The following is a 21,703-nucleotide window of genomic DNA, read 5'->3' on the forward strand; positions in this document are numbered from 1 at the left end:
CACATAAACAGAAAAAGCCAGAAGTAGTGCTGTGACTTAAGTGGTAGAGCACTAGCCTTGAGCTGAAGAGCTGAGGGACAGCGCCCAGGCCCAGAGTTCAGGCTCCACGACCAAAAAAAAAAAGACTGCAGGTCAATTTGATGGTGGTCTTGCTTTCTTTGTCTGTCTATTGGACCATTGGCTCTGAAGAAATCCAGGACGATGTCATATGAATAGCCTTGTGGAAAGACTGTGTGGCAAAGAAATAGTGTCCTGACAAAAGCCACATGAAAGACTTTTGAAGTGAGTTCTCCAGGGTATAAAGTGGTTGCATTTCCAGGTATCATGAATGTGACTTTATGGGAGATGTTAAGCCAGAATCACCCAGCTAAGCTACTTCTAGATTTCTGGTGTCGCATCAGGGATACAGTAAGGGGGCCACTGACAAAGCTGATATAAGAGATGATATGATGGTGGCTCAGGACAGTGATGGCAGCAGAGATATTATAGGTACAGTCTTTCAGAGAGCCAACTGGACTTCCTGATAGAATGTGCATAGGATATGAGAAGAGACAGATAAAAGCCCAGGTTGACTTCAAGGTTTTCAGCATAAATGCATGAAAAGATGAGGTTTCCATCACCTTAGCTGGAAAGGGATTGGGTTGTTAGAAAAGCAACTTGGAAGGCAAGACTAGGAATCCAGTTTTAGACATGTTGACTATAAGATTTGCCTGTTAGATTTCCACATTTAAATTTTACCAAGCAGTCTAAAGTTGTTAATAGCATCTACAACAAAGATTAAATCTGGATTTATCAACAAGAAAGCTATGGTACTGAGATCAATAAGAGAATAGGGGGAAAAGATAAGAATGCCAAGAACTGAGTCCTGGACACCCCAGCAGTAAGAAGAGAGGAGAAGAACCAGCAAAACATTGTGGGAAGGAACAACCACAGAGGTTAAGAAGAAAAACAGAAGAGAGTTGTACTGTGTAAACCATGTTAAGAAAGACTATTGAGCTGGGTATGATGGTGCATGACTAATCCGAGCACTCAAGAGGCTGAAGCAAAAGAATCATGAGTTTGAGGACAGCCTTGGATATATAATTAGACCTCGTCTCAAAAAAAAAAAAAAGGAAAGAAATATTGAAGAGAATAACTGACAAGCACTGTAATGGAAACATCTCTATGGGAAGGGATTGCCAACCCAATTGTCCTTGTTTCCCTTCCTCTTCCTATCTGTATCCCCTGTTTGTGAAGGAGTCTGTGGAAAAAGCATGATGGGACACTATGCCTAAAAATTTAAAAAAAAACAGACATGGAAGGAAAAATTGTCATGGAGAAGCCACAAAAGGAAGAATGCTTCACAGATCTGGAATGCTGAACAGGATGAGAAAACAGAATACCAGACAAATGGATAGAGATATGTGCTACCAGGAAGCTGTCAATACTTTTTGGATGGGAAAAGTGCAGAAGGTTATGGAGGAGTGACAAAGGATCAGGATGAAGGGGTCCAAATCACCAGTGGTCTTATTTGGCATATAAGTAATTTGGATTTTGCCCTGAAGACCACTGAAGGACTGTAAGCAAGAAAGTAGCTAATTAGTTTGTTTCAAAGATCATAAATACAAGCACAACAGGTAAGGATGAGGGGAAGGTAGGTTAGGAGACTACTAGCAAGGTCAACTCAAAAAGGGTAAGAGCTAACCTAAAGTAATGGAGCTGGAATAGAGACAGGCAGATTTAAAAGCCAGTTCATAAGTCAGGCTTTGAAAGTAAGCACAAAGGTGAAAGTGGGTGACCCCCTAGTTTCTAGATTCAAAACCTGAAAGGTTAACAGTACAATTTCCCAAGATGAGGAATATAAGGAGAAAAATGAGTTTAGAGAAATAAATAACTCATTTTGGAACGCTTACGATGTGGAATATGTGGGACATCCAGATAGATATTTAGGATACAGAAAGAAACATGGGCCTCAAACACAGTGGAGACATAAAATTGGCAATCAGTGGTACACCAATGATGCTGACACTAGGGTCTAGATGAGACAATGCAGCATGAAGGAGAGTAAAGACGAGGACCATGGGCACAATCCTGGGTCACACTAACACTCATGAGGCTGGAAAAGGATGGAGAGCTAGTCAAAGAAGCCAAGTAGAATATTCTGTAAATGAACTTAACAGGTTAATGATTTTTAGGTTAAAGGTCTCTCCCTCTCCCCCAAAGTGACTCTGATTTTTAAAAAAAAAGCCTCTAGCTTCATAAGAGCAGCAATGACTACCTTCTTCAGGGCATAAAGTATCTGCTCTAGAATCAGAGTACAAACAGACATAGATGATGACAACAACTAAAACTAGACAGAATACAACCACCGTGGCTACATTTAGGATGCTGTGTGAAATCAGTGTTAACTGTAGCCCCAAAATTTCTTAGTTGAACATTTTATGCTGGACAGATTATTTAAATTTTATTAAGAATTCAGAGTATAGTGAACAGAGTAGTTGCAATGCTGAATACCCTTGTATGAGGACAGAGAAGAGAATTGCAAAATCCCTACATCTGCTAAAAGACCCCCCCCCCCAACACACACCTCCAGAGGAAGCTAACTTCACGCCACTGTCCAGATTTTGGTATTAAGGGCTGATTCCTAGCCAGAGGTTGCCAGCTGCAGAGGGCGGGGCTCTATTTTAGGTTGCCTGTTGTCCCTGAGCCTGGTCGAGTCTGGTTTGAGCAGCATGCAGCCTCAGTGACTCACACACCCATGCAAACCGCCTGTGGCTCAGTGGCATAACCTCAGAAAGCCAGCCTCAGGCCAGCTCCCTCCTCACCCCATTACACTGGGATAAATAAATAAGGAACCCACCAGCAGCCACACAAACTGATAGCAACCAGATGGAGAGAGAGAGAGAGAGAGAGGCATGGACAGAACCAGGGAAAGACACTCCCTCCAGTGGACTGGACTGAGAGGAGACTAAGCCAGCCCTCTCAGGTTAAACACAGTTCCTACTGCCATGTACAACAGTCCTCAATTCCTTGAATATTCTTCCACACCTAACAATGTCTCTCCACCTCTAGTCCTGGGACGAGCTCTATACTGATCTTCCTCTAGATGAGGATCGCATCAACAATCATCCCACTCAACCTTGACTTGAATCAACATTGCAAATATTCTCTATTTACTTAGGCCACCATCAGTTGGCTCCTTTGGGTGTCTTGGAAGTAAAAAATGAAAGGCTCCCAGGAGAAGAGGAGGCATAAGGACTAAGTATGAAAAAGTAACTCCTGTTTGATCCTGAAATATTTTCCTAACTTTAGTATCCTAGAAATACCTTTGTCCTACTGCTCCTGTGCCTTAACTCTATGGCTTCTTGCCCAGCAATATTCCCAAAGAGAACAGAAAGAAATGACCCCAGTCACTGATTGCGTGGCCCTCTGACATTGGCCTGGCCTCTCTGCACCTTTATCCCAAGCTGCCTCTCTGGTTTGTTTATCTTCCTATTCTGTGTTGCTTATTTTGATAGCACATCCTTTCAGCTCAGTCTTGGGTGACCTCATGACCCTCCTGTGTCCTGTTTTTAGGACCCCAGGCAGGCACAGTAACTGCAAAGATATAGTAGCCACAGCTCTACAGGTCCAGTAGGAAACCTTTCAGTTGTACCAGTTATACAGGACATTCTGAAGACAGTGCAGTAAATCCAGAGGTCACAAGAATTTACATTACTCTAGCTCTTATGTCTCCCATAACTGATATGCACAACCAGTTAAAGTAGCAAAACAAAACAGTAATTATTTCTAGACTAGGAGTCAAGAAATGTGTAAGGTCGTAAACATACAGACCTTAAGTCATTTAACCTCTCTGAGGCTCATTTCTACATCTATAAAATGGAAGTTTAAGGGCTGGAGAAGTACACTGGTAGAGTGGTAGAGTGCACTGGTAGAGTGACTGCCTAGCAAGTGTGAGGCTTTGGGTTTAAAACCCATGTCACCAAAAACTAATTAATTAATGGGAAGTTACAACTACCTATCTCTCTGATCCTTTCCATATATAATAAAATTCTCCAAGTCTGTAAGGCTTGGCTATGATCCACTGAGAACCTAGAACATGAGAACTATTGAAGTAGCTGGTTCCAAAACACCAAAACCTTTCTGGGCAAGTACCTGGATTCTACATGCTTTCTCATTCCATTCTACAGGGCTCTCCCTCCCCAACAGCATGAAAGAGATGATACTTCAATTTTACAAATGAGAAAATTGTGAGTCTTAGAGAAGTGATTTGTTCAAGGCTACAAAATAACTGAGATCCTTAAATACAGCTCTAAGAAGCAACACTGAACCCACAGGCCACATGGCCACAATTTTCACAAAATCTCCTGGCACATTCGTATTTATCAAAATATTCACTCACAAACTTATTTGAGAACCTACTACATTTAAGTACAATTATTCATACTAGGTATACAGAAATGTATCCTTGCTTTCAGAGTCCATAGATCAGTGTAGGAGAAAGTTATATTCTTAGCTGGGCATTAGTGGTTCATGCTTATAATCCTAGCTACTTGGGAAGCTGAAATCAGAAGGACTGAAGTTAAAGGCCAGCCTGGGCATACACCCAAGACTCCTCAACCAATAGCTGGGTGCAGTGCCTGTCATTCCAGTTATGTGGGAAGCTAAGATCAGGAGGAATGCAGTTCCAGACCAGCCTGAGCAGCAAAAACTAGAAGACTCCACCTCAACAGAAAAAGCTGAACACAATGGCACACACACCTATCATCCTAGCTATGATCAAAAGCATAAAAGAGGCATAGTGCAAACCAGGAACATGCCTAGGCAAAAAGCAAGACCCTATTTCAAAATAACCAGTATAAAAAAGATCTGGAGGCACCGGGTGCCGGTGGCTCACGCCTGTAATCCTAACTACTCAGAAGGGTGAGATCTGAGGATTGCGGTTCAAAGCCAGCCTGGGCAGGAAAGTCTGTGAAACTCTTATCTCCAAAAAACCACCAGAAAACTGGAAGTGTCACTGTAGCTCAAGTGATGGAGCACTAGCCTTGAGCTGAAGAGCTGAGAGACAGCACTCAAGCCCAGAGTTCAAGCTCCATGACCGACAAAAAAAAAAGATCTGGAGGCATGGTTCAGTGGTAACAAGTATGAAGCCCTGAGTTCAAACCTCACACCAACTAAAACAGAAAAAATAAGTAAACAGAAAAGCTGCAGTTTTACAGATATATAAACAGTATATTACAGTGTCTTAAGTCATAAAATAGCACTATAAAGCAAGGTTCTATAATAGCCATGAATAAATGTCTCCCAAAGAAGCTAAAGGTGAATAGCAGTTTACAAGGTAGATAAGGACAGAGCATCAGGCATTCTAGTTAAAGGGAAGAATGCATAAAAAGACATAAAGGCAAGAGAAAATAGCATCTGGAAAAATTAAAAGTCATTCCTTATGGTTGAAACATAAAGCACAGAGTAAAATGCCTGTAAGTCAAGCTAGGTAATTATCAACAGAGAGGACTAACAGCCCTCCCAAGCTTATAAACAGGAGAAGCTGGCTGAAAGAAAAGTGGCCTAGCAGTGGCGCTGTGGCTCAAGTGGTGGAGCGCTCGCCTTGAGCTCAAGAGCTGAGGGACAGCACCTAGGCCCAGAGTTCAAGCCCCATGACAGACCAAAAAAATAATAATAATAATAATATCAGCGGGGCGCCGGTGGTTCATGCCTGTAATCTTAGCTACTCAGGAGGCTGAGATCTCAGGATCACGTTCCAAAGCCAGCCCAAGCAGGAAAGTCCGTGAGACTCATCTCCAATAAACCACTAGAAAATCGGAAAGGCTGACAAAAAAAAAAAAAAAGTGGCCTAGCAAGTGTCTGTGTTTAGGTTTAATGAGCGCTTACCCTACGAAGACCTGAGCTACTCTGCTCCAGGGCTCAGCTGCATGTTTCCTTCTTCCCTAGAGTTGCAACTGCTTTCATATGTGGACTTGCCACTCATCTCACACACTTTGCTGTTAGTGTTAAAACAGCAAGAATTAACCTTAGTCCATATACAGAGGCAGATTCCAAATCAAGAATACCTGCTTTATGCCTAGCACTGGGAAAAAATGCTAACTTCAGGTTTTAAAAAAGGTATGAGACTCAGTCTTTGTTCACAGAAAACTTACAATTAGCCTGGAGGATGCAACATAAATATTAACAATCTATATATCATATTATACTAGCATTAGTTACTTATAAAGTGTCAACTTGGTTAATGTGTATAATTAGAAATGGGACAATAAGGGGCTGGGAATATGGCTTAGTGGTAGAGTGCTTGCCTAGCATGCATGAAGGCTTGGGTTCAATTCCTCAGTATCACATAAACAGAAAAAGCCAGAAGTAGTGCTGTGACTTAAGTGGTAGAGTGCTAGCCTTGAGCAAAAGAAGCTCAGGGACAGTGGCCAGATCCTGAGTTCAAGCTCCAGAACTGGCAAAAAAAAGAAAGAAAGAAAGAAAGAAAAAGAAAAAAGAAATGGGACAATAATACTAAGCTACCAACTATATAACCAATAAGTCCCAGAAGAGTTAGAAAAGGAAAAGACCAATATTGACTGATATTATCAAAGGTCACTATTATTAATACTCCCACTGTTTGGCATTCGAGAGATATTTCTTTTGGCCAAGCTTAATCCTTAGAAGGGAAACCTAGGCAGAAGCTTCTGACAGGCCACAATTATCTACTCCCCATTCATTCCTTTGCCAGTCTCCTTGTATAAACACTGTGATTTTCCACAGTCTGCTGTGCCCACACGACAGTCCCCAAATGGTAGCCCTGAGCATTTTTACCTTCCTCTTCTGCTGGTTGAGAAACAATGACTACTCTCCCACTCCACAACCCAGAGCTCAACAAACTGAAGTTTAACAACTAGCCAATCAAGCTTTCCAAGATTAGAAAGTGAACCCCAATTCCCATCCTCCATGCCCCATATTTTAAAAGAGATATTTTATGAATGCTAATTAGTGTACTTTCACCTTTTGTGCTCTTTACCCATCTTCCTCACATACAACTCAAATTGTATCTAACTATCCACAGACAAATTTTTAGGCAAAGTGCTTTCCAATTACCTATGCCATTTAACACCTAAAATTCAGGTTACCACCTAAGCCCTTTGAGTGCCCAAATTTGTAAAAAGAGAAAGGAAATAACAAACACCCTACCTCTACCATAAATTGTTCCAAGAAAGAATTTTCTTCAAATGGCTCAGTCTTCAATCGGCCTATAATTAAGAGACAAAGAGAAACATAAGTCTGTCGAATTTCCTACCAGTGAGATGGAAAAGAACATAGCCTAGGCCTTAGCAAAGAGGAGAAAGATGTGACATTCAGAAAGCCCTATTCTGATGGAAGAAAAATGGGTTGAGGGTATGTGAGCAAACTGGAGAAGGAAAGGCCAATCAGCAGCAAAGGCAGATTCAGGGGCATCACCTGGTCTAGGAGACCTTCCTGTTTCACCCTGGTCTTTGTGGCAAGAATTATTCTGAATTTGGAGCTATCCAGCTTCCTAAACTCTCAGTTCAACACTATTGTAGTACTACCTTGCATACCTATTTTCCCTTTCCAGAGTCTTTGCTTGTCATGTATTGACTCAGTCATAGTTTCTGTTGACCACATGGGCTCCAGCCAGGTACATGAAGTACTAAGTGGCATGTAGTATCAAATTCCCAGTTACTGGTCCAGTACTCAGCACCTACCCTAAAGAAAGCATTCTTTATTTCATTTCTTTTCTTTTTCTGGTAACAGAGCTTGAATTCAGGTCCTCACATTTACTCAGCATAGTTGCTCTACTGGTGGTCTACCACTTAATTAAAAATGAGGTCTTTTAACTTTTCTACTTAGGTGCCCAAGATTCTAATCTCAGCCTCTTAAGCAGCTAGAATTACAGGTGTGCAGACCTAGGGAAACTCTTTCTTTTTTTTTTGTTGGTCGTGGGGCCTGAACTCTGGGCCTGAGCACTGCTCCTCAGGCTTCAGCTCAAGGCTAGTGCTCTGCCACTTGAGCTACAGCCACACTTCCAGTTTTCTGGTGGTTTATTAGAGATAAGAGTTTCACAGACTTTCCTGCCCGGGCTGGCTTTGAACCTCGATCCTCAGATCTCAGCCTTCTGAGTAGCTAGGATTACAGGCGTGAGCCACCCGCGCCTGGCTGAGAAACACTTTTCTAATACAAACACGTCTTTCCCTTTTCTAAGAGCCTTGGATAGCTATACTATTCCCCATCCAGTCCTTCCAAGAATAGTCACTCACCTCGGCTCAGTGTAGCCCCACTCTCCTGGTACTCCTGGATCTCTAAGTCTTTCATTCGAAGCAATGCTGTTAGCTCCCTCACGTGGCCCTGCAATGCCAGACTCATGCCCATCAGAGGACGAATCAAATGTTGGGAGACCTTTGATGAAGAAGAAATACCAACTAGCCAACAGATGCTTACAAAGTACTCCCTAGTACTGAATTAAGGAGTACTTAAAAAACATTGAGAAATGAATGTTTTCACAGTATAGTTTCACAGATAAGCAATTTATTAACATGGACAGAAATATAAGCACAACAATTAACTATACTAGTGCCCAGGCTCTGAGTTCAAGCCCAATGACCAAGCAAATAAAAATTTAAAAAAGAAAGAAAGACGTACTAAAAAAAAATCAAGGACTTTGTCAAAGTGTGAGAATAACAAAAGGACAGATAAGCTAAAAATATGACTTAAAAAGGATGTGATATAGTTGAGAAAAGTGCTGAGTCAACTCTAGAAGAGGCTGAGATAAAAACAGAAGATCCCAGTAACTCTCAAGAAAGTGGGTGTGTCTACAACAGAGCATAGAGGTGGGGTGTAACAAATAATATACATCAACAGAAAGTAAACAGTTTTAAAGCTCAAATTAGATCCATACATTTATTAAGAGCTATTTCAGGGCTGACTGTAGCCCAGAGTAAGTTCAGAGTTTCAACCTGTTCCCACAAATGCAGCAAAGCCTAAGGTTATTGCTATAATAGAAGCCAAGCGATTACCAAGAGACTAGCAAAGGAAGAAATAAACCCACCCCCTACACACACCTTGCTTTTAAGAAGAGGTTAAAAAAAAAAAAGAAAAAAAAGATGCAAGTATAGATGTATTACAATGCAGTAAGGGTGAGCTCTCATATAATAATGTATAGTTGTATAGAAGAATCATTTAATTCACCTATGCAAGGTATCCATTAGCCTCCCAAAGAAAATTACCTAAAATCAATAATCTATTTGTGGCTAGAAAATGTCATCTGAGTTCCTTTCTCTTCCCCCTCAGGAGGTACTAAGATGAAGAAATGCACACTAGATCAGGGGTCAGAAAGCTTTTTTTGGTAAAAGCCAGGCAGTCAATATTTTCATATAGTTCCTGCCATAACTACTCAACTTTGCTGTTGTGGCACACAAAAGCAGCCACAAACAATACATAAACAAATGAAGTGGCTGTGCTTCAATATAACTTCACAAAAATGGGCGGCAAGCCAGATAGCTTGATAGCTACAGCATATTAATCCCAGCCGCAGGTCTAAAAAGGAGCACTTTAGGGTTTGAGGGTTTTTTGTTGTTGTTTTGTTTTTGTTTTGTGGGGGAGATGGTACTGGGGTTTGAACTCAGGGCCTTGCACTTACTAGGCAAATGCTCTCTACTTGAACAATGTTTCTAAGCCTTGAAATGGTGTTGTTGTTGTTTGGTGTTGTTGTTGTTTGTTTATTGCTGGTCCTGGGGCTTGAACTCATGGGCTGAGTGCTATACGTGAGCTTCAGTGCTCAAGACTAGCACTCTACCATTTTGTACCACAGTTCCACTTCTGAATTTTTTGTTGGTTAATTGGAGATAAGCGTCTCACAGCCTTTCTTGCCCAGGCTAGCTCTGAACCACAGTCTTCAGAGTAACTTCCTGAGTAGCTAGGATTAGAGGTGCAAACCACCAGCACCCAGCCCTTTCTTTTTTTTTTTTTAAATGCCAATACAAGGGCTTGACCTCACAGCCTTGCATCCTTGCTTGGCTTTCTTGCTTACATCTGGTGCTCTACCATTTGAGCCATACCTCCAGTCCAAATAAGCACTTTATAGACAAGGTACCCCAAGGAAAAAGTAACAAAATATACCAAAAGATATACAAACAAGAGTCACCTAGGTAAGAATCAGAAGTCCAGACTCTTCAGGCTCTTGAGTCCTCATTTCCATTAGTTTTCTAGGTAAAAAATTACCACTAAAAATGTGACATATGTTGTAGATAAATTATGATGAGAAGAGGTGGATAGGGAGAGGAGGGTTAGTAGCAGCAGCTTTTGTAGATCCAAAAAACACTGGGTTACATCCCAGAGTGAAGTTCCAGAAGTCAAACCCACTACAGACAATGTCAGTTCTTTCTATCAAACAGACTATCCCATCCTAGCACTGTCCTCTAGCTCAGGTCCTTGGGACAGACTTAGGCCTCCAAGAAGTACTGAAGTATAGTTTTAATGAAGAGTTATGCCTTTCCTAGGAACTGTTTTTCATGTCTGGTCCTGGTCAAGTTAACTCAGTAGGAGAAAACTCTTGTGAATAATTGTAATAGTCAGTGAAAAGTTGGTCAGTTGAACTGAAAATAACTACTATTGCTAATATAGCAGACACACTGATCATTTGGTGGTACCACTCAAATAATAGAAACTCTTTTTTTTTCTTTTTTCTTTTTGCTTATGTGGTGCTGAGGAATCGAACCCAGGGCCTCAGGTATGCAAGGCAAGTGATCTACCACTGAGCCACCTTCCCAGCCAACGAAATAATAGAAACTCCTAAAGTTAACCAGCCTGAGAAGGTGCTAAATACAGCATGAAATATGACAAGGAACAATTTTTAACTAATGTCATGTATTTTTTTCCTGCTGATAGTAGGACTTGAATTCAGAGCTCATACTATAGCTTTTTCCATTCAAAACTGGTACTCTACTGCTTTTTGCTGGCTTACTGGAGATCATAGTCTGCCTGGGCTAGCTTCAAACCTTGATCCTCAGATTTCATCCTCCTGAGTAGCTAGGATTATAGAAACAAGCCACCAATGGGTTTAATGCCTTATCTAATGAAATGCAATGCCAGATCAGGCAATTGAAATAATATACCTTAATGCTTAGATAGCCTCCCCCGGAGCTTTTTATCAGTAATATTTCATTTTCTCAAGTAATTCATACAATTGGGTAATACCATGCTGAATTACTGAGATATAACTAATTTCATGGTTTTCCTTAGATAAGATAGCCTTGCTCTGTTCTCAGACTTGGATGAGTGCTAGATACAAATCACAAAAATATGAGGCTGGGAAGGTGGCTCAGTGGTAGAGTGCTTGCCTTGCATGCATGAGGCCCTGGGTTCAATTCCTCAGCACCACATAAGCAGAAAAAGCTGGAAGTGGCACTGTGGCTTAAGTGGTAGAAGCGCTAGCCTTGAGCTGAGGGATAGCACCCAGGCCCAGGGTACAAGCCCCAGGACTGACCAAAAAAATCACGAAAATGTATGCTAATAGCCATAAGAGTAGTACAATTCAGTAAATAGATCAAAGTAGACTCACAGGTAACATGGAAAAATTATACAGTGCTTTAGGAGGACAGAGATATTCCCTTGATTCACAGGTACCAAAAGATGACAAATACAACTCCCAAGTTAATTCAACCAGCCTACTATGTGCTCTGAGGCCTGGACCCTCCAAGAGCTCCACGCAGATAGGGAGGTCAGGAAGTGTGGTGGATATAGAAATAGAAGTTGCCAATCATCCCTATAAGAAAAAAATGTCTTCCAATTTCCAATAGAAATGTTTGTAAATGCTAACAAGAAAAGGCTGTCCCCAGATGAATCATACCAAGTAGCTGATGAAGCAGGTAACAGAATACCAAAAACTTAGGTTCTAGTTCTAGCAGTGCCAGTACTTCGATATTTAAATTGATTTACCTCAACTATTTTCACAGGCCTTGTCTTTTTCAAAAAGAAAAACTAGGGCTGGGAAGGTGGCTCAGTGGTAGAGTGCTTGCCTCACATACATGAGGCCCTGGGTTCAATTCCTCAGCACCAAATAAACAGAAAAAACTGGAAGTGGCACTGTGGCTCAAGAGGTAGAGCAATAGTCTTGAGCTGAAGAGCTAAGGAACAAGTGCCCAGGCCCAGAGTTCAAGGAAAGGAAGGAAGGAAGGAGAAAGGGAGAGAGGGAAGGAGGGAGGAAGAGAGAAAGAGAGAAAGAGAAAGAGAGAAACAAACAAACAAACTATGGGCTGGGAATAGCCTGCTCTCACTGGCTCACTGTAAGTCCAAAGTAATAATACCTATATTCTCTTATTTAATCCTCACAGTCCATGGTAAAATTATAATTAGTATTTCTAACTGAATCATGTCTATAATAATGTCTATAATCTTGGCTACTCAGAAGGCTGAGACCTGAGGATCATGTTTCAAAGCCAGCCCAGGGAAAGAAAGTCTATGAGACTCTCATCTCCAATTAACCATCAAAAATCCAGAAGTGGAGCTGTGGCTCAAGTAGTAGAGCACTAGCCTTGAGCAAAATGTCCAAGGACAGCACCTAGGCCCCAAGTTGAAACTGCAGGACCAGCACAAACAAACAAAAAAACCTGCATCATAAAATTTCAGTACTCGGCTGGGAAGGTGGCTCAGTGGTAAAGCGCTTACCTTGCATGCTTGAGGCCCTGGGTTCGATTCCTCAGCACCCATAAGCAAAAAAAAAAAAAAAACAAGCCGGAAGTGGTGCTGTGGCTCAAGTGGTAGAGCGTTAGCCTTGACTGAAGAGCTGAGGACAGCGCCCAGGCTCAGAGTTCAGGCCCACGACCAGACCCAAAATAAAAATAAAATTTCAGTACTCATCCAAGGTAATCTAAGTAGCCTGAAGGTAACAAAGTTAATTATACTTTCAAGTCTGCTGGGTCCAAAGCCTAAGCTCTTTCTACTACTAAGGAACCTTGGGATATGACTTCTAGGAATGGCCTCAGTGGTGACAAATCTGAAAGTCAACATATAGAATATCAAGAATTATATTAGGTGCTGAACATAATGGTATACAACTGTAGTTCCAGCACCCAGGTGGCTAAGGCAGGAGGATGGCTAGTCTGAACTACTTACCAAGATTAATAAAATAAATAGAATTCAAATGAAGCTGATATCACTGATTGCTTTAGATAAGGGAAATGAGGATCTGGAGAAAGAGACAAAAAGGAAAGTTTTTTTTTTCATTGTATACCTTTAAATGTTATTTGAAATGTTTTCCCTTGGCATGAATTATCCATTAAAAAAAGTAAATGAAAACTATCACAAGAATGAGTAATACACAAAAATTAGAACCACATGACCTCATAGACACACACACTAGCTTGAAATAGTATCCACCTACATCCTCGCCAGTATCCACTGCTGCAACTTCTTCCCCAGGTTTGAGGGTTTCCCTGGGATGACAGACTATTTTTAACAGTAAGTATTTTATTTTAACTGAAATTACAATTGCCAATCAATTGTTCAAAGCGAACGTCTTCTCGTGGCCAACCAAAACTCATCCCACACTAAACACTTTTCTTATTAGAGTTCCTCAAATGGAGGAATGTGCTAGAATGGCTACTTTTTCTTTACATTTTCTAACAATTATAATATGATTATACAACTCTTATTTACTTCATCTTTTTGTCTTCCCCAGTACTGGGGGTAAACCCAGGGCCCGCCTGGTACATGCTAGGCAAGAGCTCTATCACTGAGCTACACCCCAGCCCATCCAAATCTTTGGAAAAGAAAATATTAGGCTCATCAGCTTCCAAGGAAATGCTTTCCCAATCAGACTGTTCTGAAAGTGTAGGACTATGTAAACAAAATAAGACCAGGTATGACTTGGGATTCCCTAAGGCCGCCCAGATGTTTGGGTCTCAGAACATTTGAGGAATTATTGGGGAAGCAGTGCCCTCTGGTGCCACTCAGGAGAAGTCATAAGGGTTTTGAATGAGATAAACTATATATATCTAAAACAGGATGGAAGATTGCTCAAGAAATTCAATTAAAACGAACGAATGTGAGTGACTACTATATGCTAGGCACTGTGGGACAAGCTTTAGAAATTCATTAATGAACCATGCTATGTGCATATTTAGGCCCAGCTACTCAGGACACTGAGATGAGAAGATTGCTTGGGCCCAGGAGCTAGAGATCAGCATGTGCAACACAATGAGATACTTAAGAAAAAAAAAAATCCTTTGCTTGGGTTGTAACTCAATGGTTTGTCTAACAAATATGAAACCTCAGGATTGATCCTTAGCACCACCAAAAAAAGAAAAAAATCAATTATAAATGAAAAGTAGTTCTTTTCATTCAACTCTAACTTTACTAGGGTCCAGATTAAAACTAAACATCAGTTAACAGTTTCTCAAAATGAAATGGTTTGCTCTGTTCCATTCACAGTCATCTATTGGTGCCAAAGAATCCTATCACCTATGGAAGATAAAGAAGCTAGTCAATAAATGATGCTCATTTTCTGCAGGTCCCTACGCTAATAAGCCAGTATCCTCACCAGCCCCACTTCCCCTCCGCCAAGACCTTGATCTCTAAGTGTTACTGCTGAAAACAAGGCTGTTTGTTAGTCCAGAATACTAATTATATTTTTCTTTAAATAAAATTGTATTGTTACTATTAAGATGTTCTACAGAGGGGTTACCATTTCATAAGTCAGGTAATAAGTACATTTCTTTTTGGACTATGTCACCCCTTCTTCCCCCAGTTTCCTCCTCCTGTCACTGCTCACAAATTGCATAGTTTCGTTTTCCACATAGTGTCCACTAAGTAACATGCCTGCATTTGTTCATCCTTCTCTCCATTTCTGAGCCCCCGCATCCCCCCACCAAAAGACAGAACAAATAACAAACAAAACAGAGGCTGGGAAGGTGGCTCAGTGGTAGAGCACTTGCCTTGCATGCTTGAAGTCCTGGGTTCGAATCCTCAGCACCACATAAGCAGAAAAAGAAAAAGCCAGAAGTGGCGCTGTGGCTCAAGTGGTAGAGTGCTGGCCTTGAGCTGAAGAGCTGAGGGACAACACCCAGGCCCAGAGTTCAGGCCCCACGACCAGACGCAAAAAAAAAAAAAAGGCAAAGCAAACAACAAAAAGTTTCCAGTTCCTGGAACTCATTTTTATAAAGAGTAGTTTAGAGCCGGGCGCCGGCGGCTCACGCCTGTAATCCTAGCTACTCAGGAGGCTGAGATCTGAGAATCGCGGTTCAAAGCCAGCCCAGGCAGGAAAGACCGTGAGACTCCTATCTCCAATAAAACCACTAGAAAACCGGAAGTGGCCCTGTAGTTCAAGTGGTAGAGCGCTCGCCTTGAGCTGAAGAGCTGAGGGACAGCGCCCAGGCCCAGAGTTCAAGCCCCATGACCGACAAAAATAAAAAGAATAGTTTAGATTTCACAGCTGTTACTCCCTTGGGTTCCACCCCTAAGAGTATCTTCCTTTAGTCTCACTGTTTTTGTGTGAATACCTAGTGTCCTGATACATATGAGAGGAAACAGGCAGTTTGTTTCTCGAAGTTTGGCTTGCCTCACTTAGCATTATTTGTTCTGTGTCCATCCATTTCCCTATAAATGACATAATTTCATTCTAAACCTAATTCTTAATGTCCATCCTTGATTTCTAATAGAAGCTCTTGGAGCATAAAGCTACAGGGGAGAAGACACTGTGATCTTCTACCTCCTGTAGAATTAGGTCCTATTCATCATCAAAAGTGTCTCCTATCACCCTCTCTTTGAAGAGGTTTCCAGCCAGGTGCCAGTGGCTCATGCCTGTAATCCTAGCTACTCAGGAGGCTGAGGTCTAAGAATCGTGGCTCAAAGCCAGCCAGGGCAAGAAAATCTGTGAGACTATTATCTCCAAATTAACCACCAGAAAACCAGAAATGGTGCTGTGGCTTAAGTGGTAGAACATTCACCTTGAGCTGAAGAGCTCGGGGACAGTGCCCAGGCCCAGAGTTCGAGCCCTAGGACCGGTAAAAAAAAAAAAAAAAAAAAGGTTTCCTCTGATCTTCAAGCCATCCTGGGCCTATCTCAGTGAAAGAACTAACCCTATCTTCAATCTGTCTATTCTCTAATTATAAATTTTTTTAAAAGGCTACATTATTTCAAGTCAGGATACTCAATAATGAGTGCAGAAATGTTCATATACGATAATGAAACACACAGATGTTCATAGATGTTCCTGTTGACCAAATTAAGGAATAAAATCACTCAATAAAGTGTAGAGATTGAAACTGCTCCCTTTGCAAGCAAGGGATAAACCAGTCAAGAATCCTCTTTGTGGGGCTGGGAAGGTGGCTTGGTGGTAGAGTGCTTGCCTTGCATGTATGAGGCCCTGGGTTTGATTCTTCAGCACCAAATAAGCAGAAAAAGCCGGAAGTGGTGCTATGGCTCAAGTGGTAGAGTGCTAGCCTTGAGCTGAAGAGCTGAGGGACAGCACCCAGGCCCAGAGTTCAGGCCACTACTGACAAAACATATATACATAAATATATAAATAAATAATCACTACAAAAAAGGAACTGTTAGAGTAGCTCAACTATTAAAGAACCTGCCTAGCTGGCAGCTGGTATCCCCACTCAGACCCCATGTTTGAAATACACTTACCAAGGAAGGACTAGCCTGAATACAGTGGAAATGCCAATAGAAGGGAAGACCAGAGAGTTCACTCCGAACCCGCAAAATCAGTGCCTCTGCTACACGATCACAGGAGAAGGTAGCTTCACCAGGGTGAGTATCATCTTTCAACAATGGACGAAGAAGATTATCCAAATGACAGAGAAAAGCTGCAGGGGGAGCAGTCAGGCGCTTGTTCAGCTCCTAAAGAGACGGCAGTTGTACACAGTGAGAACAGAAAAGGAAGTGATTCCCTCTGAGGCAACAGCAAATGAGAGCCCTTGTTAACATGCAGACAAAAGGAATGAAGAAAAGGAGAAAGAAGGTAAAACATCACTAGAAGAAAGAAGGAAACAAAAAGAGTGACAAAGACTAACTGGCATATGCAACGCTTTTGCCTTTGTCAAGATCAATTTACAGAAAGCCTGTATAGATCATATAATATAGATCATGTTATACATTATCATGTAGCCTGCATAGCCTCTTTTTTCCTCTATCTCTCTTTCTCTTTCTCTCTCTCTGTCTCTCTTTCTCACACACACACATACACACACACACACACACACACACACACACACAAATATCCCACTGTTACAGCTAGACTACAGGACATGACAGATTAAGTATTTCTTGTCTGAAATACTTGAGACCAGACGTGTTTCAAACTGCAGATGTTTTGGATTTGGGATTATAGACTTTACCAGTTGAGTAATCCTAATCTAAAATCCCAAATGCTCCAAAATCCAAAACTTTTTGAGTTAGCAGAACTCTAAAAGGTTCAGAGTTTGGATTTCCGATGAGCAATGTACAGGCTATGTATGTTTTAACCAAATTCAGTCTTCCTTGCCAACCTAGAAGTGACAAAGCTAGCTGTTCACCAGGAAGGAATCAAAGCTGGGCACGGGTGGATCATGCCTATACTCCTAGCACTTAGGAGGCTGAGATCTGAGGATCATAGTTCAAAGCCATCCGGCCACAAAAGTCTGTCAGACTCTCTTATCTTCAACTAACCAATAAAAAGCTGGAAGTAGAGTGTGGTTCAAGTGGTACAGTGCCAGCCTTGAGTGAAAAAGGCAAGGAATAGCAGGCAGGCTCTGGGGACACACACACACACACACACACACACACACCAAATTTCCCACTAGCCAAAAGCACTATTTCTCTTCACATTTACCTTGGCTCGCTGGCTGACCACACTACAGTCCACCTGCTCATGCCACACCTGTTGAAGATCTGAAACCAGCAAGGCATAGCCGTTCTTTGTGATATAAGCCTTGGCTAAGAGAGAGTTCTCAGCAAGCTGTAGCCATGCCCATGGCTGCATCAATAGGCCTTGCTCCAGCTCATCCATCTGTAGGAAAGTCAGGGTAGGTAGAGTCAAGGACAACAGGCAGATATCTCTATATCAACTAAAATCAACCCTCTTCAATAAAACAGAAGACATGGATTTATATTCTCTCTTCTATATAACCAACTGAGCAACAACTGTACTACCCCTTGATTACTTAAAACCTGTTTAGAATCTTTTTCCACATTAAGTTCCTAGAGAGAAGAAAATATTTCTTTTCCATAATGTTTAAGCCTTAGCATAATGTAGAACATAGTGTAGAAACCCAAACCCTTCTTACTGAATCCTAACCACAGCCCTAATCCCTCTCCCTCCCCCCCTCTCTCTTTTGTCTGAGACAGGGAATTGAACTTGCCACCTGATAATTGCTCATTGGCGAGCATCTATCCACCTGAGCCACACCTTCAAGCCAACCCTAATAAATAACAATGCTATTCTTTCCCAGAACTTTCAGAAGAGAAAAATAGTTTTTGTCTTATAAAACATCCTAAGTCAAAAACATTGGGGGCAGAAAATTCAAATTATTTGATTGTTATTTTAAAGCAAAGCTTTGGAAGCTCTCAGCAAAACATAAAAATAAAAAGTTCCTCAAACAGCAATTCTTCAACTAGAGTCTATGAATGTGATCTTCTGGAATTTTATGAAGATTGTGTGTCTATATACATTTATGGAAAGAGTCCATGACTATCATCAAATTCATTTTTTGTGTCAAAGTGTGGGACTCCTGATCTGATGCTTTTGCTAACCAGCTGATATTCTACCACCTAAGCCACACATCCAATCCAATAATCAAATTCTTAAAGGGATCGATGATACATACACACACACACACACACACACACACACACACACACACACAGAGTCAATAAGCTCTGTCTTGGAGCAAAAGAGCTAGATTTCCTTTAAACAAAGGAACAGAGTCATGATTATAAAGCATGACTTATTAAAGAGAAAAAGATACTTCATTTTCACTTAAAGAATCCCAAATATCCCCACTCCTACCCATAGCTACCACGTCTGCATAGGTTGAAGTTCTAGAGACTCTCTTTCCTGACTCAATAATTAACCTAGCAGTATTTTCAGTAACTATGGCTGCTTCTCCTGTGGGTTTAAAAGAAAGAAATGATAACCATCAGACACCAGTGACTTATGCCATCAGTGACTTATGTTTCAGGAGGATGAGACCTGAAGATCACAGTTTGAAGCCAACCCAGGCAAAAAAAAAAAAAAAAGTTCCCAAGGCTTTATCTCCAGTTGACTGGCAAAAATGTGTAACTGGGAAGTGGCGCTTTGGCTCAAGTGATAGAGCACTAACCTTGAGCTGAAGAGCTGAGGACAGTACCCAGGCCCAGAGTTCAAGCCCCACGACCAAACTGGAAAAAAAAAAAAAAGGGTGGCTCAGGCTACTCAGGAGACTGAGATCTGAGGATCATGGTTCAAAGCCAGCCCAGGCAGAAAAGTCTGTGAGACTCTTATCTCCAGTTAGCCACTAGAAAACCGGAAGTGGAGCTGTGACTTAAGCGGTAGAGCGCTTACCTTGAGCTGAAGAGTGCAGGGACAGAACCCAAGCCCTGGAGTTCAAGACCCACAACCAACCAAAAAAAAAAAAAAAAGATGAACTCTGTCATTTAGAATAACATGACTATAAGTAGAAATTATTTTATGCTTGGTGCCAGTGGCTCACACCTGTAATCCTAGCTTCTCAGGAAGCTGAGATTTGAGGATCGCAGTTCAAAACCAGCCCGGGCATGAAAGTCTGTGACTCTTATGTCCAAAAAACCACCAGAAAACTGGAAGTAGCTCTGTGGTTCAAATAGTAGAGCAATATCCTTGAGCTGAAGAGCTGAGGGACAACGCCCAGGCCCAGGGCTCAACCCCCACGACCAACCAATAAAAAAAAAAAAATGTGTAACTGAAAGTCTGGCTTAAGTGATAGAGTGCCAGTCCTGGAGTAAACAAGTAGAGTGATTAGAGGCCCAGAGTTCAACTTGTGTAAGCAGGCAAAATTTTTTTTTAAAAAAAGGATGTAACTTCCTTCATTTTCATCTCTATAGATACAAAGTAAAGGCAAGTACCAGGATGAAACTTAGAATACAATAATAATAATAATGAAAATCCTTGTTGTCTGATTAATAGTCATTTTCAACTCAGTCTAAATCTTCCTGAGTTTTCCAAGTGTGGTTTGTGACATTGATTAATTTGTACTCTAAATGCACAATTGAAATATAAGGCTATTTAGTCCTGCAACATAATGACATTTTGGTCTCAGACAGACTGTACACATGACAGTGGTCCTAGGAGATCATATATCTTAGTGACATCACTGCCATCTTATTTAACATATGTATGATATGGTGTTGACACAATGATGAAATCGCCTAACAATGCAGTTCCCAAAACATTCCCATCTCAAGGGACACATGACTGCATATATGGTGGTTATTTGCAGCAGCCTTAAAACCTGTATTTGGAAATGGTATTTTCATCACATTTCCCATGTGCTGTTTCCAACAGGGCAAAGCGGTTTGGGAATGACTAGACTGGTTCTCACTGGACAGGAGTTCCACATTGTCAAAGATCACAAATGCAAATAAAGCTGCCAAGACCGTAATTTCCTTATGCTAAGAGTCACCAAAATTGGGTCTGTCGCCTAGTCACTCCTTTTATTAAGTCCAGAAGTTGAGAACCCTCAAGCTGATGGTGTTTGTTCCTTTCAGGGAAGGAAGGAGCTTAAAATGTGGCTAGGGGCAATTGGCCCTACTACACAACCTGACACATTCAACACCAGATCCCGGCTGGCCCGTTCCGTTTGAGGCCTGGGCTGAGGGCACAGCTAGTTCAGTTATGAGATCCTGGGTTTGATCTACGGGACTGGGGACGGGATGGGGGAGGGCTGTGAGTCTGAAGTCTCGAAATTCCAGTCTCCTTTAACATTCACGTTAACCATATTCACCTATTTGGTACTCCTGTACGAGAGTTGGAAAAGGCAATAGCCAGGACGGGCTCCCTAAGAAATGGTACCTGAACCAAATTTTTCCCTTCTGCGGGGCGTCGGGTCGGGGAAGGGGGCGGGGCGGGGGGGTTAAATGGTGTGGTTCAGCGTAGTTCCTCCTACGCCCTGCAGAGGGCGGCAGGGCTCTAGGGCCCATCCAGGCTGGGCCACGCCCTGTCCACTGGGAGTCAATCTTCGGTCCCACAACCACGGCCCCAGCCCAGAGGCGCCACCTGACGTCCAGTTCGCCTCCACCTCGCCCCTTTCTAAAGCACCTTTCCCCTTTCTACAGCACCGGCTGTACTGAGGCATGGCCTCTAGACCCTTCAAGAGATAAGAAAGCCAATCCCACACCGTACGGCCAACCAAAGAGCCCCAGGAAAGACCTGCAAGCCCCACCGAGCCGCCGCAGGCGGACTGCGCACGCGCGGCTCCTCCTACTCACGGAGACCTGCCCAAAGCCCCGGTTGCGCGCGGTCCCTGCTGGGAGAAGGAGCCCGTGTGGGGTCCACCCAGCAGGTCCAAGCAGTCCTTCGGCGCACAGCCGTGCCCAGACCCTAGCCCCGATTGGAGCCCGATCCCACCTACCGTCAGCGGCCGGCGAAGTGCCCACCCTCCTTGCAGCAGGCTTGCCCTCCCGCGCAAACTGAAAGGCCTAGAGTGGAGCCCCCCCCACGCGGGAAGGCGGGGCTTGTGGCAGGGCGGGGCCCAGGCTGGCGAGGGCGGGGCTT

The 21,703-nt window shown here is 42.3% G+C and overlaps 1 protein-coding gene across 1 annotated transcript in view; it reads right to left on the reverse strand.

The window, feature by feature from the left end:
• Nhej1 (nonhomologous end-joining factor 1) overlaps positions 1 to 21,635 on the reverse strand; it is a 102,772-nt gene extending 81,137 nt beyond the window's left edge. The window contains exons 1-5 of the mRNA XM_013031214.1: positions 21,561 to 21,635; positions 17,807 to 17,983; positions 16,624 to 16,836; positions 8,253 to 8,391; positions 7,168 to 7,226 (exon numbers count right to left, since the gene is read on the reverse strand). Coding sequence (XP_012886668.1) covers positions 7,168 to 7,226; positions 8,253 to 8,391; positions 16,624 to 16,836; positions 17,807 to 17,983 — 588 coding nt within the window. The 5' untranslated portion in view covers positions 21,561 to 21,635. The remainder of the gene's footprint in view (positions 1 to 7,167; positions 7,227 to 8,252; positions 8,392 to 16,623; positions 16,837 to 17,806; positions 17,984 to 21,560) is intronic.
• Between the last annotated feature and the right edge of the window lie 68 nt (positions 21,636 to 21,703).

This window comes from Dipodomys ordii, unplaced genomic scaffold, assembly GCF_000151885.1.
Source record: "Dipodomys ordii isolate 6190 unplaced genomic scaffold, Dord_2.0 Scaffold1, whole genome shotgun sequence".
Lineage (NCBI taxonomy): Eukaryota > Metazoa > Chordata > Mammalia > Rodentia > Heteromyidae > Dipodomys > Dipodomys ordii.